Source organism: Esox lucius, chromosome 16, assembly GCF_011004845.1.
Source record: "Esox lucius isolate fEsoLuc1 chromosome 16, fEsoLuc1.pri, whole genome shotgun sequence".
Taxonomy (NCBI): Eukaryota; Metazoa; Chordata; class Actinopteri; order Esociformes; family Esocidae; genus Esox; species Esox lucius.
In genome coordinates, this window is record NC_047584.1 from 24,958,904 (window position 1) to 24,983,087 (window position 24,184).

A 24,184-nucleotide genomic window follows, 5' to 3' on the forward strand; every position below is an offset into this window, starting at 1 on the left:
AGTGTGGATTTCCAAATGTTTTCTACACACTGTACACTCTCTAAATAGCAAGTACTGAAGGGTTGCTCGACAAAAAAATAAAAAGGTCTTCAGTATGTTTTTGTTGTAAGTAAATTGAACAAATGAAGTGCAGTATGAAATGGAGACAGTCAGAGAAGGTCTGATTCCCTAAAACATACAGAATGGATACATTTAGGACCTACTAATGAAAATAGATGAGGTGCATGTCCTAAACCCAGAGTTGCAGCAGAGGCTTCGTAGCCAACAGAATGGCAGCACATATGGCTGACAGTGTTCCTGTCGTGTACGACAAGGCAACAACACGGCAGCAACTTTTGGTGTCACCATACACATTTATTCGGTAAATGTAAAGAATTCCAACAAATTACTTGGCGCTTTTGGGATTCTGACCATCAGTACCCATACTGCGGAATGTGCGAACAGGAAGATTGTCTGGACTAGAGAGAAGTAGTATACATAATCAAATATCACGTCTACAATTCTACTACTGTTTATTTTGTAAAGAACACATCTACCTGTAAACAGTATAGACCTCGATGCTGGATATCCTAGTATTTTTCCTTTCGTCTCACCACTGTGAACAGAGGTTCATGGGAAACACATGTAAGGTGTTAAACAGACCACACAGACTCCCCTCTTAAGCTCTGCTCTGTCCTCCTGTCAACGCAACACCCCAACAACAAAAAAGGAATCCGCCCGGCAAAACAGGTGAGCATGATTTACTTCCGCCAGTGAATCCAAAATAGAGTTACTTTGTTTACACCCAAACAACTAACTTTCTCTCACCCTCCATCTTCAAGACCAAAACGGGGGCTGAAAGAAAATCTGTTTCTTGCAACTGTGTAATGGCTTCCAGATGTGAGGGCTGACTCCAAGTGCAGTGTCAAGGCTCAGGACGTTTATAACCCTTTGAGGTGAACACGTCCTGGTACACATAGATCAGGGCTTTAAAATAGAGTGTATCATCAAGGCACATTATAGACAGTGATAGAGCGTCATGTGCCTGTAAGGGTCGATCTACTGTGAATCTCTAACCAGCCCCACACTCCTTTTACAGACTTTCTCCACGACCCTTTTATTCTCAGGTGCCGCTGATGAAACTCTGAGGGTGAATTCCAGAGAGTTTAGAGGGTATCAACAAGCCAACGTCGACTTCAGTACACATTTACGACTCCCTTCAGTGACGCCATTCATGTTCCACTTCACAAATTTGCGCAACCTTCTTGTCATTTTACAAGAGCCACACAAAGATTCGAAACATTTAATTTAGGAAGTACATAAAAAAAAAAAAACGACGTGTTGCCTTCTGGGACACAACATGGCGGCTGCGTCATCGCGGAATCACTGGAAGAAAACCAGAGGATTTAATATCCCAAACCGCAACCCTACCGCCCTAAATAATGTTCACTCCTTTTTGCTTTGGAAAGGGGATCGTTTGAGACACTGCCTTAGTGTCTGGTTGGGTGGGCATCACTTTGGAGATGAAGAGATGAGTAGTCTGACATGTTTGGCGTCCCATGCTCTCATACTGTAACGACAATGGTACCATGAACCATGTTCCCTTACTATACAAACCAACCTTAATTCTGTAACCTGTCGTCGTTATCCCACACTGACTGTCACGTGGCTGAAAGTGCATTTCCGATGACATCCGTGTCACGTCTTGGCCATGTGTGATTGCCGTGCCTAGAACAACACGCAGTGGACCTGGGGAAGCCTGCGGTACAGTAGGTTGACAGAGTGTGACGGCTGGGTTTGAGCTGGGCAGGCGCTGAGCAGTGTCTCGCCATGCACCTGCAGTAAGTTAATCAGTCACTGTCTGGGTGAGCTTATACACGCCAGCTGTGCAGCTATGCACACTGGAGGTCTCCCCGGCAAAGCTCGCACCACCCCCTATGCTAGAAGTGGGAAAATGACAAATAGGAGTTCAACAAAGGAGCCATTCAGTCCATGCTAAAGAGCCCCGAACCAATGTGTTAGATGAGCGATGAACGAGCATTAGCCATCGCTCACAGTTATCTGCATTTCTCACCCGCGCCATATTGAATGCCCTCCTCTGTGAGGATTGCTGATATACCCCAGCATTTGTTTTGGACGTGTTGTGTGGTAACATTCAACGATGTTATCATCAGAAAATAGCACGTTCATTACTGGGATGAATAAGCATTGTGCCTTAATAGTAAACTGCCCAGGGAAACGTCTAATATACATAGCTATGCTTAATTAGCCACGCATTGTCCATCCCCGCCTGTCTAATTACATGGAATGCCCCTTTAATTAAGGCACGGCTACTGTCGTTAAACTAATAATAGAAAGGCAAAAAAAAAACTGTAGATCAGAATAAATGGTGATTCTATGAATCCTTTTCTCAGGCATTCATTCCATAAGCATTGAGTTCACCATTTAGTGAGGACAAACCTTCACACAAACACACACGTGAAACAAACCAATGCTGGTGTTCTTCCCCTCCCATCACTTGACCAGCCATGACAACCTGCGGCTCCACACGTCCTTATCAGTGTATTAGAATATTCTAATTGATTCCTTATTGATTCGCCACATGTACAAAAAGCCACGCATACACACTTGAGCAGACACTCACACTCACATTTTCGTAGACCCCAAAACTGTTCATTATGTCTGATAACTGTCTGACACTAAAATATTATGCAGTTATACAAGTGCAATTAACGTTGGTCCAAATTTGGCACCGCACACACACACACACACACACATACACACACACACACACATATACACACACAGAATTCCATTGGGACCACACATGACGCTGGTTGGTGTTAAAGCAGTTATCCACGGTCTGTGTCGAGCTCCATTCCCAAGATGCCTTCCATTTGTAACCTGAACACTTTGAGGAGCACATGGGATGAGCACTTTGCTCTTCAGTTTGTGTGTGTGTGTGTGTTTGCATACTCACATTCGCTTCCATGTGGTGTGCCTGTGTCTTGTGTCTTGTCATAATGCGTCTGTGTGTGTGCGTGTGTGTGCGTGTGTGTGTCTGTGTGCGTGTCTGTGTGTGTGTGCGTGAGATCAACCCTCCGCTGCTCACAGATCCAATGTTAATCTGTCATCAGGAAGTCTTACCTCTCCTTGGCGCCTCAGTCCTTCTCTCCTCCATCACCCAGAAACCCAGAGGTGCTGGCCATACGAGGGAGAGGGTCAGTTCCTTAATAGGTGAATGGAGGTGATTGCTCCTCACATCATTGCCTCCTCTGGTGAATGATGCTCAGGTGCATCCTAGACTTAAGACATTTTTGAAATCCACTAAACATCCTTTGAAAAAGCTTTTGTGGCATCTTAAAATGCATGCATTTAAACAAAGATATGCTACACTTTTAACAATCAAAACGTCCACCACAACTAGGTTTTCTTTAAGTTTGCAGTTTTTTCTTTCTCTGAAGGTTTTAATTCGTAGTGGAGATGTGTCATTTTAAACACGTTTTCTCTCCTTGCCTCCTTGATCACATTTTGCCTTATAAAAAAGGAGAGTATGAGAAGAATTAAGGAAATTAATCGAATTGGAATGTTACTGTGGTGTAGACCTGACTCTATGGATAAGACCACGATCTGCGCAGAGGTAGTCATCAAATAACCAATAAAATAATTTTTACAATTTCAATTTTTTTATTGCTGTATAAACCATTCAACTCATTCATTAAAGTAAAACAATAGTGGGGGAAAGAAAAGAAAGGAAATAAGTTACGGTGCTGATTACTCTTCAGACAATTGTTTTGAACAATGATTTAAGTAGCTCTTTGTAATTCCCCGTCTTCTACCGTCATACACTCAGATTGAATTGTTTATTTTCTCATCCCATTATGACAACGGGACAGAAGTGTTAAGGTGGTACACGACAGTACAGTACACAATTCCCAATTCATAATTACAATCATTATGAATAACTAGCATATTAACTAATAGATTGTATTAAATGAACACGTTGAAATCTGTTTTGGAGCTTTAACATTATGTAAGTGTGCCCTACTCCTGGGGAGGATTTACTCAAAGCAAGCTGACTTTCCACTGTCTATACTCAGCTAACAATGGCCACCCTGCTAGCAAAGGTCATTGGCCATTATTAGAGGTCAGAGGTTACAGATGTTGTATGTGTTGGCTGGATAATCACACTGTACAGGGCGATGTTTTGGGGTTTCATCGAAAGTCACTAGGTTGTTTTTATTACAAGGGTTGATACTATAGAACCTAGCTCCCACAACTGGATATATATATATATATATATATATATATATATATATATATATATATATATATATATATCCCCTTTCAACTGTCCATAGCCAGAGAAAACCCAAACTCTTCTACTTTTTTTCTCCCAGCAGTACACTGTCTCCTTTGCTGGCTTATAAAAAGCCTGCTCATGTGAGGGAAATATAAAGCATGATATCACTTGGTTTATAGTCAATGGATGTATGGAGTTCATTTAAAAGAGACAGATTCTCATCATTATAAGTGGTGATGAAATAAAAACAAAAATCAGTTCTCTCTTTAGAAAAGTTTTTAAAACACACACAAAGGCCATCCTCTTCAAAAGTCAAACAGCTGAGTGCCTTGATAAACACAAAACAACTACCTAATTAAAATAAACATTGTTAGTCACCCAGTATCATATACATTTATCATACATTTTAAGATGAATATCAAATTATATTCAAATGCTTACTTTATCTCATGAAATGTATTGAGCTGTTTCTCTGGCTGCAAAGACAAGTCCACTGATGACAAATAACTGCATTCATTTCACCAAAATTATTTGAATTATGAAGCATACATATGGAGGGCCTTAGAAAATGCTTTGCTCAGTATTTGCAATCCACAATACGGGGAGGATAAATTAGGACAGTTAATCTTGGTTTTTTTTGTTGTTAAATTGCATATATTTGACATATTGCATACATTTTACATACGATTTCTTTAGATAACATTACATAACATTCAATCACTACACTTAATAATATATGTTGATTTTTACTTTAAGAGGAAAATCTACGTGAATGTTTTACTAATGCTATTGACTCACCTGTTAGTCAAAAACCTCAATGTCCAAGACATTATAAATGAGTCTTATGTCGTATGAAGCAACATCATGACATAGTATGTCTAGTTGGAGCACCAAGGGTTCTGGGTCCACTGTAAGAAGTAATTTTTTTGCTAACTGGCTCAGCGTTGGCCTCCATTACATGGCCTTGTCTGTCTGAGGATGAGCTAATCCAGCTAGCGTGGTGGGCCATGGAGAAAATGGAGGAGGGTTGGAGGACAGGAGGGGCTTTAATACCCCCAACCAACCGCCTGTATCTATCTACACAAAAAAACACACACACACACACACACACACAATCAATTCAGCTGATATCTACCTTCTAATCTAGGCAGTAGCATATGATTTGGACAGCTGTGAGCCGAGCTCATAGACACACACACACACACACACACACACACACATGCTTAGTGGTGGCGTGGGAGGCTTTTACATCTCTAAGCTACTTTTCTTAACTGCACTTGATAAAACAACATCAGTCCTCCTCACCACAACTGCTTCCCTGCTCCTCACATGCTGCCCACTGGCGGACAGTCTGCTAGACAGAGCAAGGCACCTCCACTTCAGAAACGCCACCCATTCCGTGTGATTAGCTGTGTCTGTGCGTAGAGTAGGGGTGTGTGTGTAGCTATGTGTCTGTGTGTAGTGTAGGGTTGCGTGTAGCTATGTGTCTGTGCGTAGTGTAGGGGTGTGTGTGTAGATGTGTCCCTGTCTGTGTGTAGTGTAAAGGTGTGTGTGTGAGTGTGTAGCTATGTGTCTGTATCTGTGTGTAGTGCAGAGGTGTGTGTGTAGCTGTGTGTCTTTCACACAGTCTTTCTACCAATGATCAAAGACTAAAGAGGAATGACTTATGGGTGACTGACTGTACTGTGAGGCCATCCAAAAATGGCCTCCCTCCACAGACAGGATTACAGCAATGTCCACCCCAATCTTAACAGAGTGTGTGTGTGTGTTCATGTGCACGCGTGTGTGTGCGTGTGTGTTTTGCACCCCAGTCTTAGCATTGTGTTAGCTCTGGTCCTGTAGGTTTTCACTCAGGTTTGATCACTGTTGCATGACCCAGACAGACAGGCCCATCTCCCAGAGCAACGATGGGACATTCCTTCCTGTTGTCTAGTTTCCTTCGGATGCAAACCTGGAGTACAACGAGCCTGTCTAACGTTTAAGGAGCCTACTAAACACGTTAGAGTTTTGGTGTTTTCCAAGATTTGGAGTTATAGCACTGAGCGCAAAATCTAGTTGATTGTTCATTACTGAATACAATGCAGTCAGGTTCTGTTGTGTTTTCTGTTTATATTGCCTTCATTTGCATGTAAATTAAAGCTGAATCGTAGCCAGAGGACAGGCAGTGTTACGGACATTCTACACCCTAGGGTATTCCTGCATCACACGTTCAGACAAATACATAAAAACAGAGCACACACTCACAGCACATCCCTAAAGCTACATGGTGCTGAAATGCTAATTCAGTTATATTGTTTTGATTTTTTTCACTGCATGTGTGATCACGACCAAACACATACATACATATACCAGACTTGACTACTTTCCAGTCTGGTTTTCCCCAAGAAAGAAATTAACCAATTCCAATTAATTTAGAATTTGCCGTTATTGGTGCTAACAAAGGGCCAAAAGAGAGAGTACATAACACCTATTTTAAAGCCCCTGCATTGGTTGCCTGTTAGTTTTCAAATTGCTTTATTGATTTTTAAAGCACTACATGGGCTGGCACGTGAATACGTCAGATATAGTTTTACAGTATGTTCCTTGTCTGTCCCTTAAATTATATTGCACTGGCATTTTCATTGATCTAAAGGACATTACCAAAACGTTGTTCTTTGGAAGATCGCGCCAGTCGACCTGAGGTTCCCAGGAAAACGGCAAAATATTTGTTTTCTTTTTTTAATCAAAATAAATATATTTGTAGCTGTGCTTTTAAAGTGTGACTTTTAATTGTCTGTTTTATTTCGATCACTTTCCAATATATAGTGTAAATGCAGTGGCAGTACTGTTTTAATGCCGTTTGGATTTAATTAAACCTACGATTTCCAATCTAGATATATGCATGTATATTAAAAAAAAAAAACTAAAAAACATTTTGTTTTTCATTCTTTTGTTAAAAATGTCCTACATGAATTACATTTGATTGATATTTGATTTTAATATTGTAAACAAAAAATACATTATACCGAAAACTAATGTATATTTAAAAATAATTGTATTTTCTTTTAAATCGTCATGCCCCTATTATCCAATGAAACGTAAAAAAGCGTAACTTTATTTGCTCTAATGTTGCCCTTTATTTGGTGGGCCAGTCTTTACGTATGGTGGGCCAGTCTTTACGTTATGCATCATATCATGTCCATGACCCACTTTCAACTTACCTCTGTCTCTTCCTATTCCTAAGAGCATGTCAAAGAACAGACAAACTAGAGAAAACACGCACAGGCAGGGATCCAGCCCACCTGCCAAAGCACTTGTCTCTGAATCTGACAAATGGATTTTACCGTGTGTTAAGCCTACAGTGTTTGAATACCCTCACTGGACATAATTTAAAATGACTCTGAACTACAAACTCCAATTTTATGAAGAGTTTGAACATATACTCTTTTGGAGTAGAGGTTTAGCACATGCTTGGGCATAGAGTCGTGGATGACAGATTACCTCTTTGCCAGCGGAAATAGGTTGGTTTTTCAGGAAGACATTCACTCGATACGTAATTTGGCCAAAAGTAATTATGTGCTGTCTCAAAAATGGTCCCAACCCCAGTATTTATAACAACACGAGCCCTTAAAGCTCAATAAATTCTGCTGTGTTCAACCGAAGTTGTAGACTGCGTGTAGCCTACCATCAATGCTGACACGGTGAAATAGTGAGCATGCGATGGCTAGGAACGTCCTTGGCGCACCTAATTGATTTATTATTAGGTCTATTAGAACATTTTCCAAAAGCCATTCAAGTTTTATTTTATTTAAATGATGACAGTCATTCACATTTTTCTATTCTCTATGCAACAAAGGAAATGGTAATACTGAATTTCTTGCTGAACTGGTCTACCTAACTTCCGGTTGTTGATTAGGTTATGGAATCACGGTGTTGATATGCATGAGGACAGAATAAAAGCATATATGTTTTCAACTATAAAACAAACACTTACCCTTGAATAAATTAATAAATTACATATTTAAAGAAGCTGATCTACAGTATCCTTCATATTTAGTAATAAACGATTATGCAATAGTACGGCCAAACAATTTAAAGCTCACTTAGCCACATTAAAGTTTTATATTTTAGTCATCCAGCGGAGCGTTTTCAAAACTAGTTCATTCATTTTATGATTGCAAATTGTGACAGCCATAGAAAGATCCTTGCGCGCCCAGTTTAGAACCGATATAGGCAACCTTCTCTGACCTCTGGCAACGATTTAGGCTACTTAGGTGTAGTGTGGTAAAGGAAGAGGAGCGGTTATGTAGGCAGTATGCTTTATTTGTAGTCTGTGCTTCAGGGTAGGTCGAGAGTGCACTGTGTATTTTATTTTTATTTTACTGTAGTTTATATGATCACGTAAAAGTAGCAATGCATGATCACATTTTAAACAATATTTCAGAAGCACTCTAGTTGAGACAATGAATAGCTCTTTTAGTTAAGAATTGCAAATTCATATCATAGCTTCCATGTTATAATAAGATAAGCATATAACTTAAACTGCAGGTTAATGTAGGCTATTTGTTGTGCCTTACAAATAATTATTTCGTTTGCTACCAAAAATGCTGTTAAACCACATATGGCCTCATCACCCTAGAATAAACAGTTCTCTATAAAATAAAGGAAACCAAAATATTCTGAAATTGTTTCAAAAGACCCTTTTGGGTATTTCTTCTAAAGTTTGTCAAACATATCGCATATTGAATTCTTAAAGACTTTCCAATACCCACAACATTTGTCCTAGAAAAGGCAGACAATATATATAATTAGGATGGGGTGAAAATCTAAAGTTGGGCATGACAAATGAACATAAGGAAAACCACGCTCTCTTGCTTTTTGAAGGTTTGCTGAAAAAAAAACATGTGGTGCAAGACATCCTGGCTAACGAGTTTACCAGACACAGGTGAGACTAACAAGTTGCTCTGGATAAGGGTGTCTGCCTAACGGTCTCGACTGTTTTAATACTTTATTTCTATTTACGTAGTGAATTAAATCTTTACTTACGTTCTTTTGAATGTAATATATTTACAAGTGGGTTGGGCCAGTAAACGAAAGGTCTCTGGTTCCTCCAGCCAATAGGGCGAAGAACCCTGTTGTTCCGTCTTTGATCATGACAGTTAACAATAATAAGTCCCAGATTATTGCTGTAAATAAGAATGTGCTCTTATCACACTTACCTGGTAAAACAACAGTAAAACAAAAAGAAAATATATGGTTAATGATAAATTCAGATTTAAAATAAGAAGTTTGGCCCTTGACCAGAATTAACAATTGTTTGATGATATAAATTCAAACACTCCTTTTACATAATATTTAAATAAATGTAAAAACAGGCCCTAATTAAAATACAATATATTAAGCAATCAGTTAGGGAGCGATTTGGCATATTGAAATATAAATTGTCAATCAATACATAATATTTTTAATCAAATATTGTCAATAAATTGCTTCGATAGAGGCCTGTGTAATATTAATTCAGCAGATATTGAGATAAATGTATCCAAAAGACATTACCTCACCATTGGTCAGTCTGTTAAAAAATGACTCAAAGCTATTTTGTTTCTTAATAGTATTTGTTTTAGTGTCTCAGATTTACGCAGCCAATCTTATGTATTGTACCAGATTGTCAATCACAGATTATCTCGTTAAATAATGGTAAGTAGGCTCTCGTATAAAAAATAAATGACAATTTGCTTAGGCTACAAGTTTCCAACCTCCACAGACAGAAACAACGTAATATAATGGTACCATCCCCCTGGCGCTTTCGTTTGGTCAAAGCTTACACGCATTCAGCCAAGCTCTCGCCTATTTGTTACTGTACTTGACATAGGGCCTAGAGCAACAGCATTTGAGATTTAATTGACAGCACCGGTTGCACATAACATCTAGGACTGTAGACCTATAATATAACTTCCTGACACAATTTTGCCTAGGGCTAGTTAAGACGTATTCGGGCAATAAGAATGTATTTATCTCAATAGTATTTATCTCAAAACCCATGTGGTTTTGAAACGATAGCATTTTCCTATGTCACCCAGAAAGTATGGCCCACAGCAGTTCTAAACGCAGACAAAATCAATCTTAGAGAAAACATTAACCGTTCTTGCCTGAAAGTCATATAATATTTAATTGTTTTTATACTATAGAAGACAAGTTTATAACAGCGTTCTGACGGGATTCTGGCAAAACACCCGTGGAATAGTTAGGGGTGCATGTGAGTAGTCTCAAAATGTGTAAAGAATGTGTATTAGATACGGGGTAACACGCTTTTCCCGAAAGATTATCCAAATTTTTACAAGATGTGCACTGAACGTGACAAATAAAAAAGGGTTATTATTATTTTAACTGGGCGGATATATCTCCCTAAAAGTAATATACTTTAAAAACCAAGTCTTAATAGGGACCTTCCTGTTTTAACCATTTAGATAAGATGCAGCACTGTATTTTGCGTAAATTGGAAATCGAATAATTTATTCTCAATTGATTGTCTATATGAATTGCTACAGTAGTCGAAATGCATTGGAAACTGTTATATGTTTGGCAGCAATAATTTAAGAATAACTTCCATGTAACTGTGGTTATCTCATTCATTACTATTATGATTGATTGTCTATTCAGTTTGTGTGTAGCCTACTTCAGCGTAGGCCTTAAGTGATTAAGGAATCAATCTTACTTAAGGACTCTCGTGCACACTGACCTCGCGCATGATATTGAGGAGAGCCGCGTGACCTGAGAATCCAGCCACGCTTTGAGCCGCGCGCTTTGTCTGGCCCTCATTGGATACAAGAGCAAATTGTAGGTTTTATCTTTTTTAGCCTAGCGCAACACAAAGACTTGAGGAAATGAGCGAAGACTCTGATGCACGGTAAAGCAATTTCATGCTCTGCAACTCTCTGAACAGGCCTGATATCACCATGCCTCTCATAATAAAATGTCGCTTTGTAAAATATACCGTATGAATATGGATACCATTACCCCACTCACATGAGCCAATGAGCTGCAAAGCAACTCCATAGAAACAACGATTTATTAATTGAATCCTTTAAATATTGCACAGAGCAGTGCAAAATAAAAAAAGAGTAGTGTTGTCTTTTTCCAATATAAAAATGTTTATTTGGAAACATGTTTTAGATGTCGACCTAGTAGATAATATATTTCCTCTAATCGTAGAGGGAGATAACATATACTTCAAGATAGTCTGATGTTAAGCTGTGTCTTTGTAGTATTCCAAGATATTGTGAATCCAACGAGTAAAGAGTCATATATCCTTCCGGTACAAAGCCTAGGCCTACATCAAGCCGTAGGCAATGATAACAGTTGCCCATTGATTGTTAGGGACTTGAAGTTCAGGAAGAAATTATTGGCTATAACAGAGAAATACGTAGTTTGTTCAGGCTGTTTTTTCCGATATAATCTTTGGCTTGATGTGGCAGATCACAGTCTGTAAATTCATCGAGGTTTGATATAGATATCACAAAACATTAGGCCTAACGCGATCAAGATTACAATCATTTCATTCTCCAGAAAGTGCGGGGTGAGTAGTCCTATATCTTACCCCTTCTTCTTAAATTATATATACACAGTCTTATTTTTGTGGCTAATCACTTTCCATCATGTTTGTAGTTTGCAGGCATAGGCTACTTTAATCGTTTGTCCATACACAAGCCTATGGAACAAATCAACAAATGTAAAATCTCTTTACAACAGCTTTGACTTTCCACACATTTTATCCTCTTCCTCCAAAGTTTTCCGAGTTTGTGTAGCATAGTTGGGGAAAGCACGTTTCAGTCACTCTCCTCCTTGTCTTCCTGAATGGTAGTGGTGGAATGGTTATACAATCCTTGCGCCATGAGCTGAAGAGCCAAGCCGTTCTTATAGCCATTGGCCTTTTTGATTTTGGCCCGTTTGTTCTGGAACCAGATTTTGATTTGTGACTCATTGAGGTTGAGCTCCTGGGCTAGAGACTGTCTCCTCTGCTCCGTGATGTAACGGTTGGCCTGGAACTCCGTCTTCAGTCTTTGGAGTTGCTCAGCCGTGAACGCCGTTCTGGGTCGCTTGTCTTCCTTTTCGTTTTTCGTCTTTTTCAATTTCCGTGTCCTTGGGCCTACAGTAGGGACGACAATAAAAACGGGAATATAAATATTCAGCGAGTGCCAGAGACCTAGCCTGACTTTCATCATCCAAAACCAATTACATTGCATATTTTAGTCAAGACTACAGTGATAAAGACTTAGTTATAAAATTAAATACCTTGATACTTTGCATTTTATTTAAAATAAAATAAATAAACATTGTAGGCTAGGTAGGACTAGTTACACTTGAATAATAATAAACAAAACGTCAATATAGCCTACACGGTATAGTTAATCTGAATGGTAGATATATTACAATGAACAATATGATATAATAATGTTAACTGAGCTGCAAGGCCTTCGTGTGAAGCCTTCACATGAAGTTAAAGCTAGCTGCAGGTCGATTATCACAATAATTTAGCAAAAACATGCAAACCAAAAACCTGGATTAAAGCCAACAGCAGCGGTATTGGCCTAGTGTTTCCGTTAAAGGTGTGATCATAAGTAGCCTAAATAACGTAGGCAAAGAAAAACTCGTATAGATGCTCGTCGATCTTTTTGGTGACATAAGAAAGCGATAGATGTCCTGATTTTACGTCTGAATATTTCGCTTCAAATGCAAATGAGGCCTATGTACATATTGTTATGCTACTGTATATATTAAAATCCTTTGTTATGATTGGGTTTGAGACAAAGACACATACTAAAATATATATATTAGGATACAATAAATATAGGATAATTTTTCCGTTATCGTTTATTTCCTAAATTGTGTTTGATGCTATGTCTAGTTCCAAGACTATTTTTCAAAAAAAAAAAACAACGCTTTTCCCAAATGTTTTTTTTTTAATAGGGTATTGTTATTGTTGCACTGATTTTATAAAACACATAAAACACATAATACGTTTTGTGTAATTATGAAAAGATATCTTGGCATGTCTAATTTATTCACATACCAAAATACTAATTGGAACTGTTTGGAACGTAATAACCACATGTCTCATTGTACAAGCTTACCATTTTCCCGATAGACGTAAATACAGTTGGGTAAACCACCTACACTGTGCGCATATGCAGATAATAAGGGCCTGCTGATTTTTTTTTAGAAAGACATGCAGTTTGTTAGTTTAGTATAATTAATTCAAAATGTCGTCAGCACTGAGATTTTTAATCCAGGTGCATTTGGTTTGGTTTATATTGATCTAAGATTTTCTAGTACTTTTTAATAACGCTACTGTAGGTCATAACTAATATACTTTTATTTTAATTATAACTAATGTAAATACACAGTTAGTCTGCAAATCTTTGTTCTGTTAAACATAGGAGCGCTCTATAATTTTTTGGCCAATAAAGGGAGTATTTTAATTTTAAGGCAGGCTACATACATTGAAACATGTCACATCTGCAAAGAATTTGAGGTGGGCCCAGATCTGGGATCTAGATTTCACTTACTAAAGAGGGAAATGTTAGGGCACACATGTTTACATATTATTAAATGCACCGATGCTGCTCTTGAAAACGAACTAATTGAAAGGCATTAAAACAATTATTTAATCATAAAAGCAATATATAAATGTCAAATTATACAGTAGATTAAAACATGATACATTGTTGTCATAATCATTATTCTCCAAGTGCACTTTAGGCCTCATTCGTATTTTATGCCGTACATATATGTATATTAGAATATTAGCCCATAATAAAACCATAATTTATCATTCAAATATTTACAAATTATAAAAACATAATTTTGAATTTAGCCTACTTCCAGATGAAAATACATTCAGTACGTTAGCCTAAATTTGCTCTCTTTTCACTTAGTAACAGGACCACTGCAGTATAGGCTACATATTTTGTCCTTCGTCATAGTGTAGAATGAAAGTATAAATATAGCCTAGTTAAATTATTATCACATAAATATTTAGACGAATTAATCTTTTAAAAAGCTGTTATAAAGATGTTAAGGAAAATAAACTACTACTTCGTCCAAAGAATTACCCATTTATAACATTAGGCTAATCATACGCTGATAAGGGATCTTTCAAGAAACTATTTTCTCACCAGATGACGGCCTGTCCGAATATCTAGTACAGTAAACCCAGGCCGGCCAAAGTAGCGGCTGAGACTCAGGGGTGGGCGCTGCGCCGCCTCTACCTCCGTTCACAACCATAACAGAAGTGTTCTCGCCGAACTTTAGCGTGCCGCCTCCGGAGCTTTCGTCTGCCTTCGAGGATGGTGTGCCCTTTTTGGGTGTAGGAGACAAGCCCAAGGACGAGGTGGAGGAAGAAGTGCTGTCGCTGCTGCTGTTGGAGTCCTGGCATGGTGTCCCAGGATGAGTTGGCCTAGCGACCAAAGGGTGGGCGCGATCTCGACTGGAAGTCTGCGCTCGTTCCCTCACCCCCAATAAGGCCTGCTCCTTCCTGCAGCCGAAATCTGGCCGAAGTATATTGTCAATAAAAAAGTTGGTGGTTCTGTGCGCCTGCTGTGCTGCTTGGAGTGGCAGGATAGGCGGCGAAGGCAAACTGGGAGAAGGAGAAACACTCTCCCCTTCACTCGACTCTGGGCTGTGTAGATCCCTTTTCTCCTCCATCGCTGAAAAGGGCTGCAAAGAGAGTCGATCACAGCTCCTAACTAATTCCACTTGTTGGCGTGTATTTGTATCCAAATATGACAACTGTTAGGCAATGCGGTTCACACTAAAGGATCATTACTCCCTCTCTGGATTAGGGCACATGTTGATTTTTAAATTGTTGACATCCCGTGCATAACGCTCCAACGTGTCATGGTCGCCGACAATGACAAGACTGACAAGGCATTGAGCGCTACTCTCGCTGCCACAAGCTTTTCACCACTGTGTATGACAGTTCGATCTTAACAAACGCTCCACATCACTCAGCCTCTCCCACACATTTCTAATCCAACCGGAAGCGCGTGAATCCCTTCGAACGTGCAATGGGCCAATCAATGACCAAGACACTTTTGGACACGGATGACGACGTCCAATAATGTCTCGCGTATCTAGGTAAGTAGGCTAAATAGCGCTACACCGTACGAATTGGGCTTCAAGAAAACCAAACAAGACGATTGTCATTGCTGCGTGCCTGCCGCAAGATTGTATTCTCAACCACATCGCAAGTACTATGTACGTCATCTATTTATAAGTTCGATGTATTTTCATGGCATGTGCCCAAATGATTAGGAAGCTAAATTATCAGAGAAGACACTTCTGGACTTTATTTATAGCCTTTATTCTGTTGTATTTGTCTTGTAGACGTATTTTCTACTGTCTTTCAATATTTATTTTTGTAAATATGTATAAGGATATTGTCTGGGACTGAAGCTCTTCCTTTTGAAAAAAATTCACAAAAACCATCAATGGGTATTCAGTACAGGCATCAGTAATAAAATGTTCACCATGTGATTATCAATGATCTCATTGAATGCCAACAGTTTTCTTCAACATAGTCAAAAATGCTGTCACACAGACATGCTTACTATGTGGCCATGTTTCAACTTGGAAAGGTAGGGTTTAGACATTGGTGTTGCTGCAAGCACCCGCCCTCACACACACACACACACACACACACGTGTATACGCACACGCGCAGAATATATTTTTCTTTGCGTGCGTACACACACTACAAAGCTTTTCTTCGTGTGTAATTGTGCGTTGGCCATCGTGCGTATGTATGACCATTAAATTCAAAACAAATTAATAATGATAGTTGGGGGAATTTGCAGATGCAACGTAATATTACGTCCAGCCCACATTGTTTTATTTCGGTTAGGCAGACACTGCTGAAATCTCTATCCACAAGCTAGGCCTGTTTGTTGGTACTTAATTAAATTCTAATTAGGACACTATCACTATCACATTTTGCGAAGTAGCCATTGTGAGACGAAATTCTTTTCAGCCGTAAACGGGCGAATGGGCTGTTATCTTGCCTGCAGAGAGACGCTTAGAGAGGGACAGCTAAGGATAATTTATAGCTTTTAATTACTCTTCATTCCGCTTGATCAGCTATAGGCTTCCATCATATGGTCAAGAAAAAAAGCCAGTCAAAAGCTCTGTCGTCTTTTCCGTTTAAGGGGCTTAATCAAAATCGTGCGCGGGCTAGGTCTCAAATACAGGCATGCGAGAAGCACGTCTTTTTCAGGGTGTAGATAAAGCGCATTGAATAATAGCAGCAGGGTCTTAGGAGACGCCATTTACACAAATGACTTTATTGACGACTTAACGTTCGGTTATTCATATCACCTTTCATGTTGCCTTCTGAAGCCTGCACTTCCACAGTAGAAAGATGAATGTAGCTTTTATAATGCCTACGCCTTTGGATATGTGCACGGGAAATTGTCCATATGTAAGTTTTGCTGCAGTATCGAATTATTCATTAAAATGTTCAATCACAATGTAGACTACCTGAAGATTTTACTCAAGAAATCCACCAAACAACTTGTTCCAAAACAGTTGTTATACATCTGCTATGCTTTGCTCACTAACTGCGAAAAGAACATCGGCCTAAAGACCCCGTAAGGTATTGGAAAAGTCATTTTCGCTCGTTATAACCTACAATGTATTAGTGGTTGTTATTGCAATTTGAATTGGTTTTAATATAATATCTTTCAGACTATACAATTACCTCTCTATTACATAAACAAACACTCTTTACATCTCTTTCACTCTCTCTCTCTCTCTCTCTCTCTCTCTCTCTCTCATACACACACACACACACACACACATTGCAGATTAGCTTGTCCTTAAATGTAATAATAAATAACCCTATGATTTGTACTTTGTTTCATTTGAGCCAGGTACGTTATCCCACACCATGCATGCAGTCACCAAGGCTTAGTTGTTTAAAAGGTTTCATCTGGATCACAATGATCCGGATTTGGAAATCCCTTATTTTGCTAACCAGGATCAGGTAATCCATCTTACTTTTGTGCCGTTTTTTCAAAGCAACGTTGGATTGGTCACCCTGATCTAGGTACAAACTTTTCAAGATTACCATATCCGGATACCAGTGCTCTAAACGGGAATACACATAATTATGTAGGCTACTAGCTATGTAAAAAACAACAGGTAGAAAAGCCAGCGTGGGGTCACTTTAAGTGTTTTTATCTGAAGAGGCAGAAAACAGCACAATAGAAAAATACAAACATCCCCTTCCATTTTTGAATTTCTTACAAACTGTCAGAGCACTCATGTGACTCACAACAAATAATTAAAAACAAACAAATATACCTTTTCACAGATACGTGTGGATTTTTTGAACACGTGTTTTAAACCATAAAAAGGCTAAACGTCCAATAGCTTAGTTAATAGCAAAATAAGGAACGTTCAGAGTTCTTAATTTGTGGAGAGACCAGCATTTCTGAAACCCATAGGAGGTGGATATCAAGTCTGGGTTTGGTTTACTGGAGTTGGGCATATGATTTGTTCCTTTGCCAGACGAATCTATACTGCTCTTTTCGTTTTCTCATTTAAGAGGTGAACGCTTCCAGCCTTTTTTCTGAGCTCCTTTGGCAATAGCTACTCAACCTGTGAGGATCCACCTTCTTCCTCAATAACTGATTAATCTCTGATGATTGTGTCACTGTAAATAATATACAGTGAAAAATAACAGTCTATATATATTATTTTTGTTTGATATTGACAGCTGTTGGAGGGATTATTTTATGATGACATCATTTTTATTTAAAACTTATTTTTTTACTGAAAAGCTCAATACGTGGCCTAATGTCTACTTTATCTACTTTTTCAATTTAGTGCAAAACCGAAATGAATATACTACATGAGACACATGTTGTATAATTTGACAAATTTGAAAGTTCTATTACATTTTGTTTCTGAAATCCACCCCGAATCCACCCTTTTGCTGGGATCAGGATAATCCTCATTTTTTAGATCAAAGGTATCCCAATCCTACTAAAACCCTACTAAAATTCCAATCCTACTAAAACAGCACATACTAAAGGTTGGATCCAGATCAAAACCAAGACTGGATTACGTGATCTAATCCGATTTTAGAATATTTGTTTTTGTTTTGAACAATCCATTTACAAGATTTGATCCAATCCAATAGCTGAAATCCGATCAGATAATTTCTGAACAACTGGGCCCTGGTGTTGCCAACCCTTTGGAACTGACGAAGCACAGGTTCATCTGGAATGTGTTGGTGTTCTTGGAAAACGGTGTTCTTGAGATGTTGATCTTTATTTCCACCAAGATATTAACTGCATTTTCAGAAAAATAAATAAATAAATACACTTAATAGGAGACTATAAGAGACAGCAATGTTCTAATTGCCTCACGAATATTAAGAGTGCCTACGGGCTGAACATTCCATAATATTTAATTGGAATGTCTAGTTCACTGGAAAAACGGACATCATGTCTTTCCTCACGATCATAAAAATTCACACGAGTGACTTCAAAGCTTTTCTTTTGAAACCGGAATAAAAAGCTGTAGGTCTACCTCAACAAAAATAAGGAAACGAATTAACAATAGACCTGCATTTCTAAACTATTTCCTGTATAGTAATGTGATTTGTTAATATGTAATCTAAACAATTAAAATTACAAAAAAGTTTAAAACTGCAGGCATATATGTTAGGAGAATTAGATAGACATAGGCTACAGTATTGTCATTCTTACAGAATGTATAATATATTCACATAGGCCTAGTATAACAACGAAGACAGAAACAGATTCAGTTGATTCGTAGTTCTGCATTGCAGAACGATGAAACTCTGCCAGACCACATACACTGAGCAACAATGTATTGCATCGGAGCTTAACAATCCATGCATGTAAACTCTTTTTTTTTTTTTTTTTGGTGTAGGAGAAATGTTTAAATCTTAAAGGCGGAGGGATACAAAATACACAGTTTTGTTCTAAATTTCAATTTAATGGAAAAATATTCATTACTGATGGTCATTGTATGTATGCCTGGCAGCTGTATGAGAGCAACGTGTTAAAATACTGCTACCAAATTTCAAAATGGTCTGCTAACAGTGTATTTTAATATCACGAACGTATTCATTTAACTAAAGATCACTTTAAATGTGGTAAATAATGCAAAACTATAGTCAACATTACTGTTACAATGTCAGGGAGCCACCTAACGGTCATTCACAGACGTACAACTGCAGATCCCAAAATAAAAGATCAAGCACAGATAGCAACAAACAAAAACATTCTAGAGACAACCTCCTTATGGACCAAATATTTCTACTACATGCATCAGTACATCAACACCTTACCAAGTGAGACACTGACATGCTCCTCTGACAAAAGAAACATCCCAACAGGACCTCATAAATCCGACAGGATTTGTTGGTGCGTTCAGAACAGCTTACAGCTTGGAAAAAAAGTAAGGCAGGGAAATTTCTTGATTTGGTCTTCAGGTCGGAGACTTGGTGCCGCGTTTCTAGATGTCTAGGAACTAAGTGGTTGCAACTTGAGAAATCCCTGACCTCCAACTTCCGTGCTTTCAAGGTAAATGGGAACTCAGAAACTAAGAAACTAAGTCCGACTACATTTTGTTTAGAGCATAACGATAATAAACTCAGTCATCATGTTGCAGTTGGAAACGACTTTTTTCGAGTTCTGTGTAACAAATTTGATTTGTGCTAGCTAGAAGGTACTGTAGGACTATTACGTTGTAAATAATTATACGATTGTGGCTAACCGGGATTGCTTAACATGGACAATATTGTCATATTAGATACAATATCCACATTGATACTTCTGTAGGCTAATCATTTATTTTGAAAAGGTGTAAGTGAAACGCCGGCCACTCGCCACAAAATGGGCACGTTACTCTGCGCAGATAGCACATTCATCAAGCTATACAGTAATTGCGTAACAGGCTAATACATTTTGCCACCAACTGACAATTTTCTATTGCCTAACAGTCAGAACACTGAACTTCCTATTACATAGGCTATATGTAAATAGCATGTGAACACCCAGTCCGTGTTTCAATAGTTTCTTAATCTTGGTAGTAACATTAGGCTATCAACATTGTAAATGCATACCTACTGCTGGGACTGTTGCGCCTGTACAAAAAGGACATTTTGTAGACGTCTACCTTTGCATAGTTGCATTTCCAAATAAAAGCTAAATCTGAATCCGAACTACCTGTTTGCAAACTCAAGAATCACAAGTAGTATTTTCGTAGATGTCTTGGAAACAATTTGTTGTAGCCTACTGTATGTTTGTTCCTGTTTGCTGTTAGTTGGCGTGTATTGTGCAAACATGGTTTGACTATTAGCAAGGGCAAAATCACACCATACGAAAATAATTCTGCCACCATAATCACTCTTTTTTAACTGGTTGTAGATTGCAACAATATAGGCTACACTTGTCATTGAATTTGAATGTGACACCATCATTCTCTCATACTGAACCAGGCCAGAGCGATCTGTATTGGCCTGGAGTTAATAGACTACACATAACCAGCTCAAAAGCTCTAACAATCTTTTGTTTATTTTATTGTATATTTATTTTAAGTACCACAATTGCATGGTTAGAATCTGGTTTGAGTAAATTGTCTATGGGTGAAGCAAATGTATACAGATTTGGTTTTAGTAAATGACACACTGACATCAGGCCATACTATCTGGATAAGGCTATATTAAAGTATGTAAATCAATTATACATTTTTAGTGGTGCAGGCCCAGCGGCACAGGGGGGCAAAGGGGGCATTGCCCCTCCAGATAGAATCTGTGCCTCCCAGTTTTGTTTCCCCATAAACACTGCAAAGGGTATATGAATTAGACATGCCCCCTCATTTATAAAAAATGCCCCCTCAGTCATCTCATCCTGCAGCTAGGCCTGGGAGAAATCCATTAGTACTAAACTGCCACCACCATGGGGACATCATGGCACATTTAGCTTTGGATTGGCCATATTCTTGCTCCAAATTTCCTTCCTTCGCAAGTCACGCAGCAGGGACACATGAAACAACAGGTGGGTGGTTGACGTGACGTGGCCTTTTTGGGTCAAACACAAATAAATAATATTTAATTTTGTCAAAAAACGTTTTTATTGTTCAGAACATGCTGCTCTATGTGAACATACATTAATGCAAATTATCACTTTTTCAGAAATGTTCAAACAAACATGAAAAAGCTCATATGGTATGACTCCACAAGTTTCACAAAGTTCAAACTTGAATAAAACGAAGGAAAATAAATGCAACTCTCCTCAATAAAGTACAGAATGATAACACAGATGACTATTGGTGAGTCTGATATTTTCAAGTCTAGACATAATATTTTGAGTCAGCTCTGATCAAAAAGCTTTTGTCCCAGAAATAGATAATATGGTGTGACACTGTTGTGATATTTAAACTGGCAATTGTTTGTTGACCCTTGGGGAGGAGGGGTCTTTGTTGAACCAGGAAGTACTGAAAACATCATTAGGACATGGAAGGGTTACAGTGTGAATTGCCCCTTGTCATTTTTTCAATAAGTCAGTATATTTTTGGCACTCCCACTTCAGTACCTTTTCCCAATGTCTGTTAGTGTGATGCTTTTTGCATAAAAACTCCAAAGATGAACAACCTTTTTGTCATTATTACTTTTAAATCTATGTCACCATGCCGTAGTGGGTATGCTGCTAGGATGATAGCTATAACCACAAGGCCTAATCTTGTGCAAAGTGCATGAAACCTCATATGGTATGACACTATATTATATTGTGTGACAGGTTTTGCTTGTCACTTCATATGATCCATTCATCACATCATATGATATGAATTGTATTTTTCAACACACAGAATAATTATTAAATTGAGCTAACAATTCATTCTTGTAATTTAAAACAAATAACTTAATTTATGTTTTGTGAACCAGGTTGAGGCTTAGTTTTATAGCCGGGCTGGCCTTGAACGCCTTGCTAATCCGAATGCTATTAATTTTCTTCTTTTAGCTGACCTTTCACAGTCAAAGTAGCCTATTATTTTACCATAGTGCCCATTGAAGAAGACTGTTTGTCATTTGTCATACTTATTCATTGCTAACCTCACCTTGTTAATATGACTGATTTCCTTAGAGGATGTTATGAGTAATCAATACTCAGCAGAAGTTAAATTTAGACGGACTTGACTGTAAAGAGTTACTTGTGATACAATTCTTTATTAGTGTGTTCTTCACTAGAAATGGGGTTCTTCACTATTCCAGGGTCCAATAACCAAGTGCGATACAGTACAATGTTTAGTGGCACAATTATTCACACCTTTTTGTAGTTGTTCTTGAAACGTTTTTGTTTGAATGTTAAATCCATATAATATAGGTTGTTGAGAAATTGTAGTTTGGTGTGGTTCATCCTATGGTGTAGGATGGCCCACTATAGCATTTGGTGTTACATAATGAATTGTGACAAAAAAAAGCTTTGTTAGTGATACATTTTCAAAATCTCAATGGAACACATCTAAAACAGTATCAGCAAGAGACCCAAGCAATTTGTTAGCTTTGTAACTGGGTTTGTCGGAATTAATCTAAAATATATTGAAAGATAGAGAACAGACGTCTGACTTTGCATGATGATTAAGAAAATAATACACCATGACAATTTTAGACACTAATACCACAAATTAGAGAATTAATTCAGATTTCAGTTCAAAATCTTAAAAGACCAAATATCTATAACACACCTCAATAATTATCATGCCCATCCTTCCATCCATCCATCCATCTTCTTCCGCTTATCCGGGGCCAGGTCGCGGGGGCAGCAGTCTAAGCAGGGATGCCCAGACTTCCCTCTCCCCAGACACTTCCTCTAGCTTTTCCGGGGGGACACCAAGGCGTTCCCAGGCCAGCCGGGAGACATAGTCCCTCCAGCGTTTCCTAGGTCTTCCCCGGGGTCTCCTCCCGGTGGGACGGGCCCGGAACACCTTCCCGGGATGACGTCCAGGAGGCATCCGAAACAGATGCCCAAGCCACCTCAGCTGACCCCTCTCGATGTGGAGGAGCAGCGGCTCTACTCTGAGCTCCTCCCGGGTGACCGAGCTTCTCACCCTATCTCTAAGGGATCGCCCGGCCACCCTGCGGAGAAAGCTCATTTCGGCCGCCTGTATATCCGGGATCTTGTCCTTTCGGTCATGACCCAAAGCTCATGACCATAGGTGAGAGTAGGAACGTAGATTGACCGGTAAATCGAGAGCTTCGCCTTGCGGCTCAGCTCTTTCTTCACCACGACAGACCGATACATCGACTGCATTACTGCAGAAGCTGCACCGATCCGTCTGTCAATCTCCCGTTCCATCCTTCCCTCACTCGTGAACAAGACCCATAGATACTTAAACTCCTCCACTTGAGGCAGGCACTCTCCACCAACCTGAAGTGGGCATTATCATGCCCGATATTTGAAATAAAAAGGAAACTTTCTTTCAAGTTTATAAGTCAACCATCCAGGTGTGCTACTGAGATATCTTATCACGCCCCCCTTAAAATAAACATGGTCCCACGGCTATGGTCCCGCAGCTATGTTGGCAAACACAGAAAACGATCTATACATTTAGTGAAGGAGATAAACTGAAGTAAAAGCAAACATCTATAACCAAAGGTTTAAAAGATTAGCATTGCCTCAGGAATGGATGAGAAGGATTAAGTTTTGAATTAAAGTTAATTCAGGATTAACATCCGGGGACTAAGTAACATGGTTATGTATTGATTTTGGGTTAAGTTTGAGGTTAATGTGACTGTTCGGGGTACAGTTAGGGGATAGGGCTCAGTATTGTTTCTAAATATTTAATGGTCACAGTTTGGGAGAGGCTTTAAACTAAATAAACTATCGGAGTT

At 38.7% G+C, this 24,184-nt stretch overlaps 1 protein-coding gene across 2 annotated transcripts; it reads right to left on the reverse strand.

Moving 5' to 3' along the window:
* Positions 1 to 11,404: 11,404 nt before the first annotated feature.
* On the reverse strand, positions 11,405 to 19,958 carry en1a (engrailed homeobox 1a). 2 transcript variants are annotated; one of them, XM_010880218.2, is made up of 3 exons: positions 19,640 to 19,958; positions 14,437 to 14,977; positions 11,405 to 12,407 (listed from the first exon to the last, which is right to left on the reverse strand). In XM_010880218.2, exons 1-3 carry the CDS (start codon positions 19,655 to 19,657, stop codon positions 12,088 to 12,090), a joined length of 879 nt encoding a protein of 292 aa, XP_010878520.1. In that variant the 5' UTR covers positions 19,658 to 19,958; the 3' UTR covers positions 11,405 to 12,087. The 2 variants fall into 2 exon arrangements, with proteins under 2 accessions (XP_010878520.1, XP_010878519.1); XM_010880217.2 differs by having other exon boundaries at positions 11,405 to 12,410; positions 19,640 to 19,957.
* Positions 19,959 to 24,184: the final 4,226 nt, after the last annotated feature.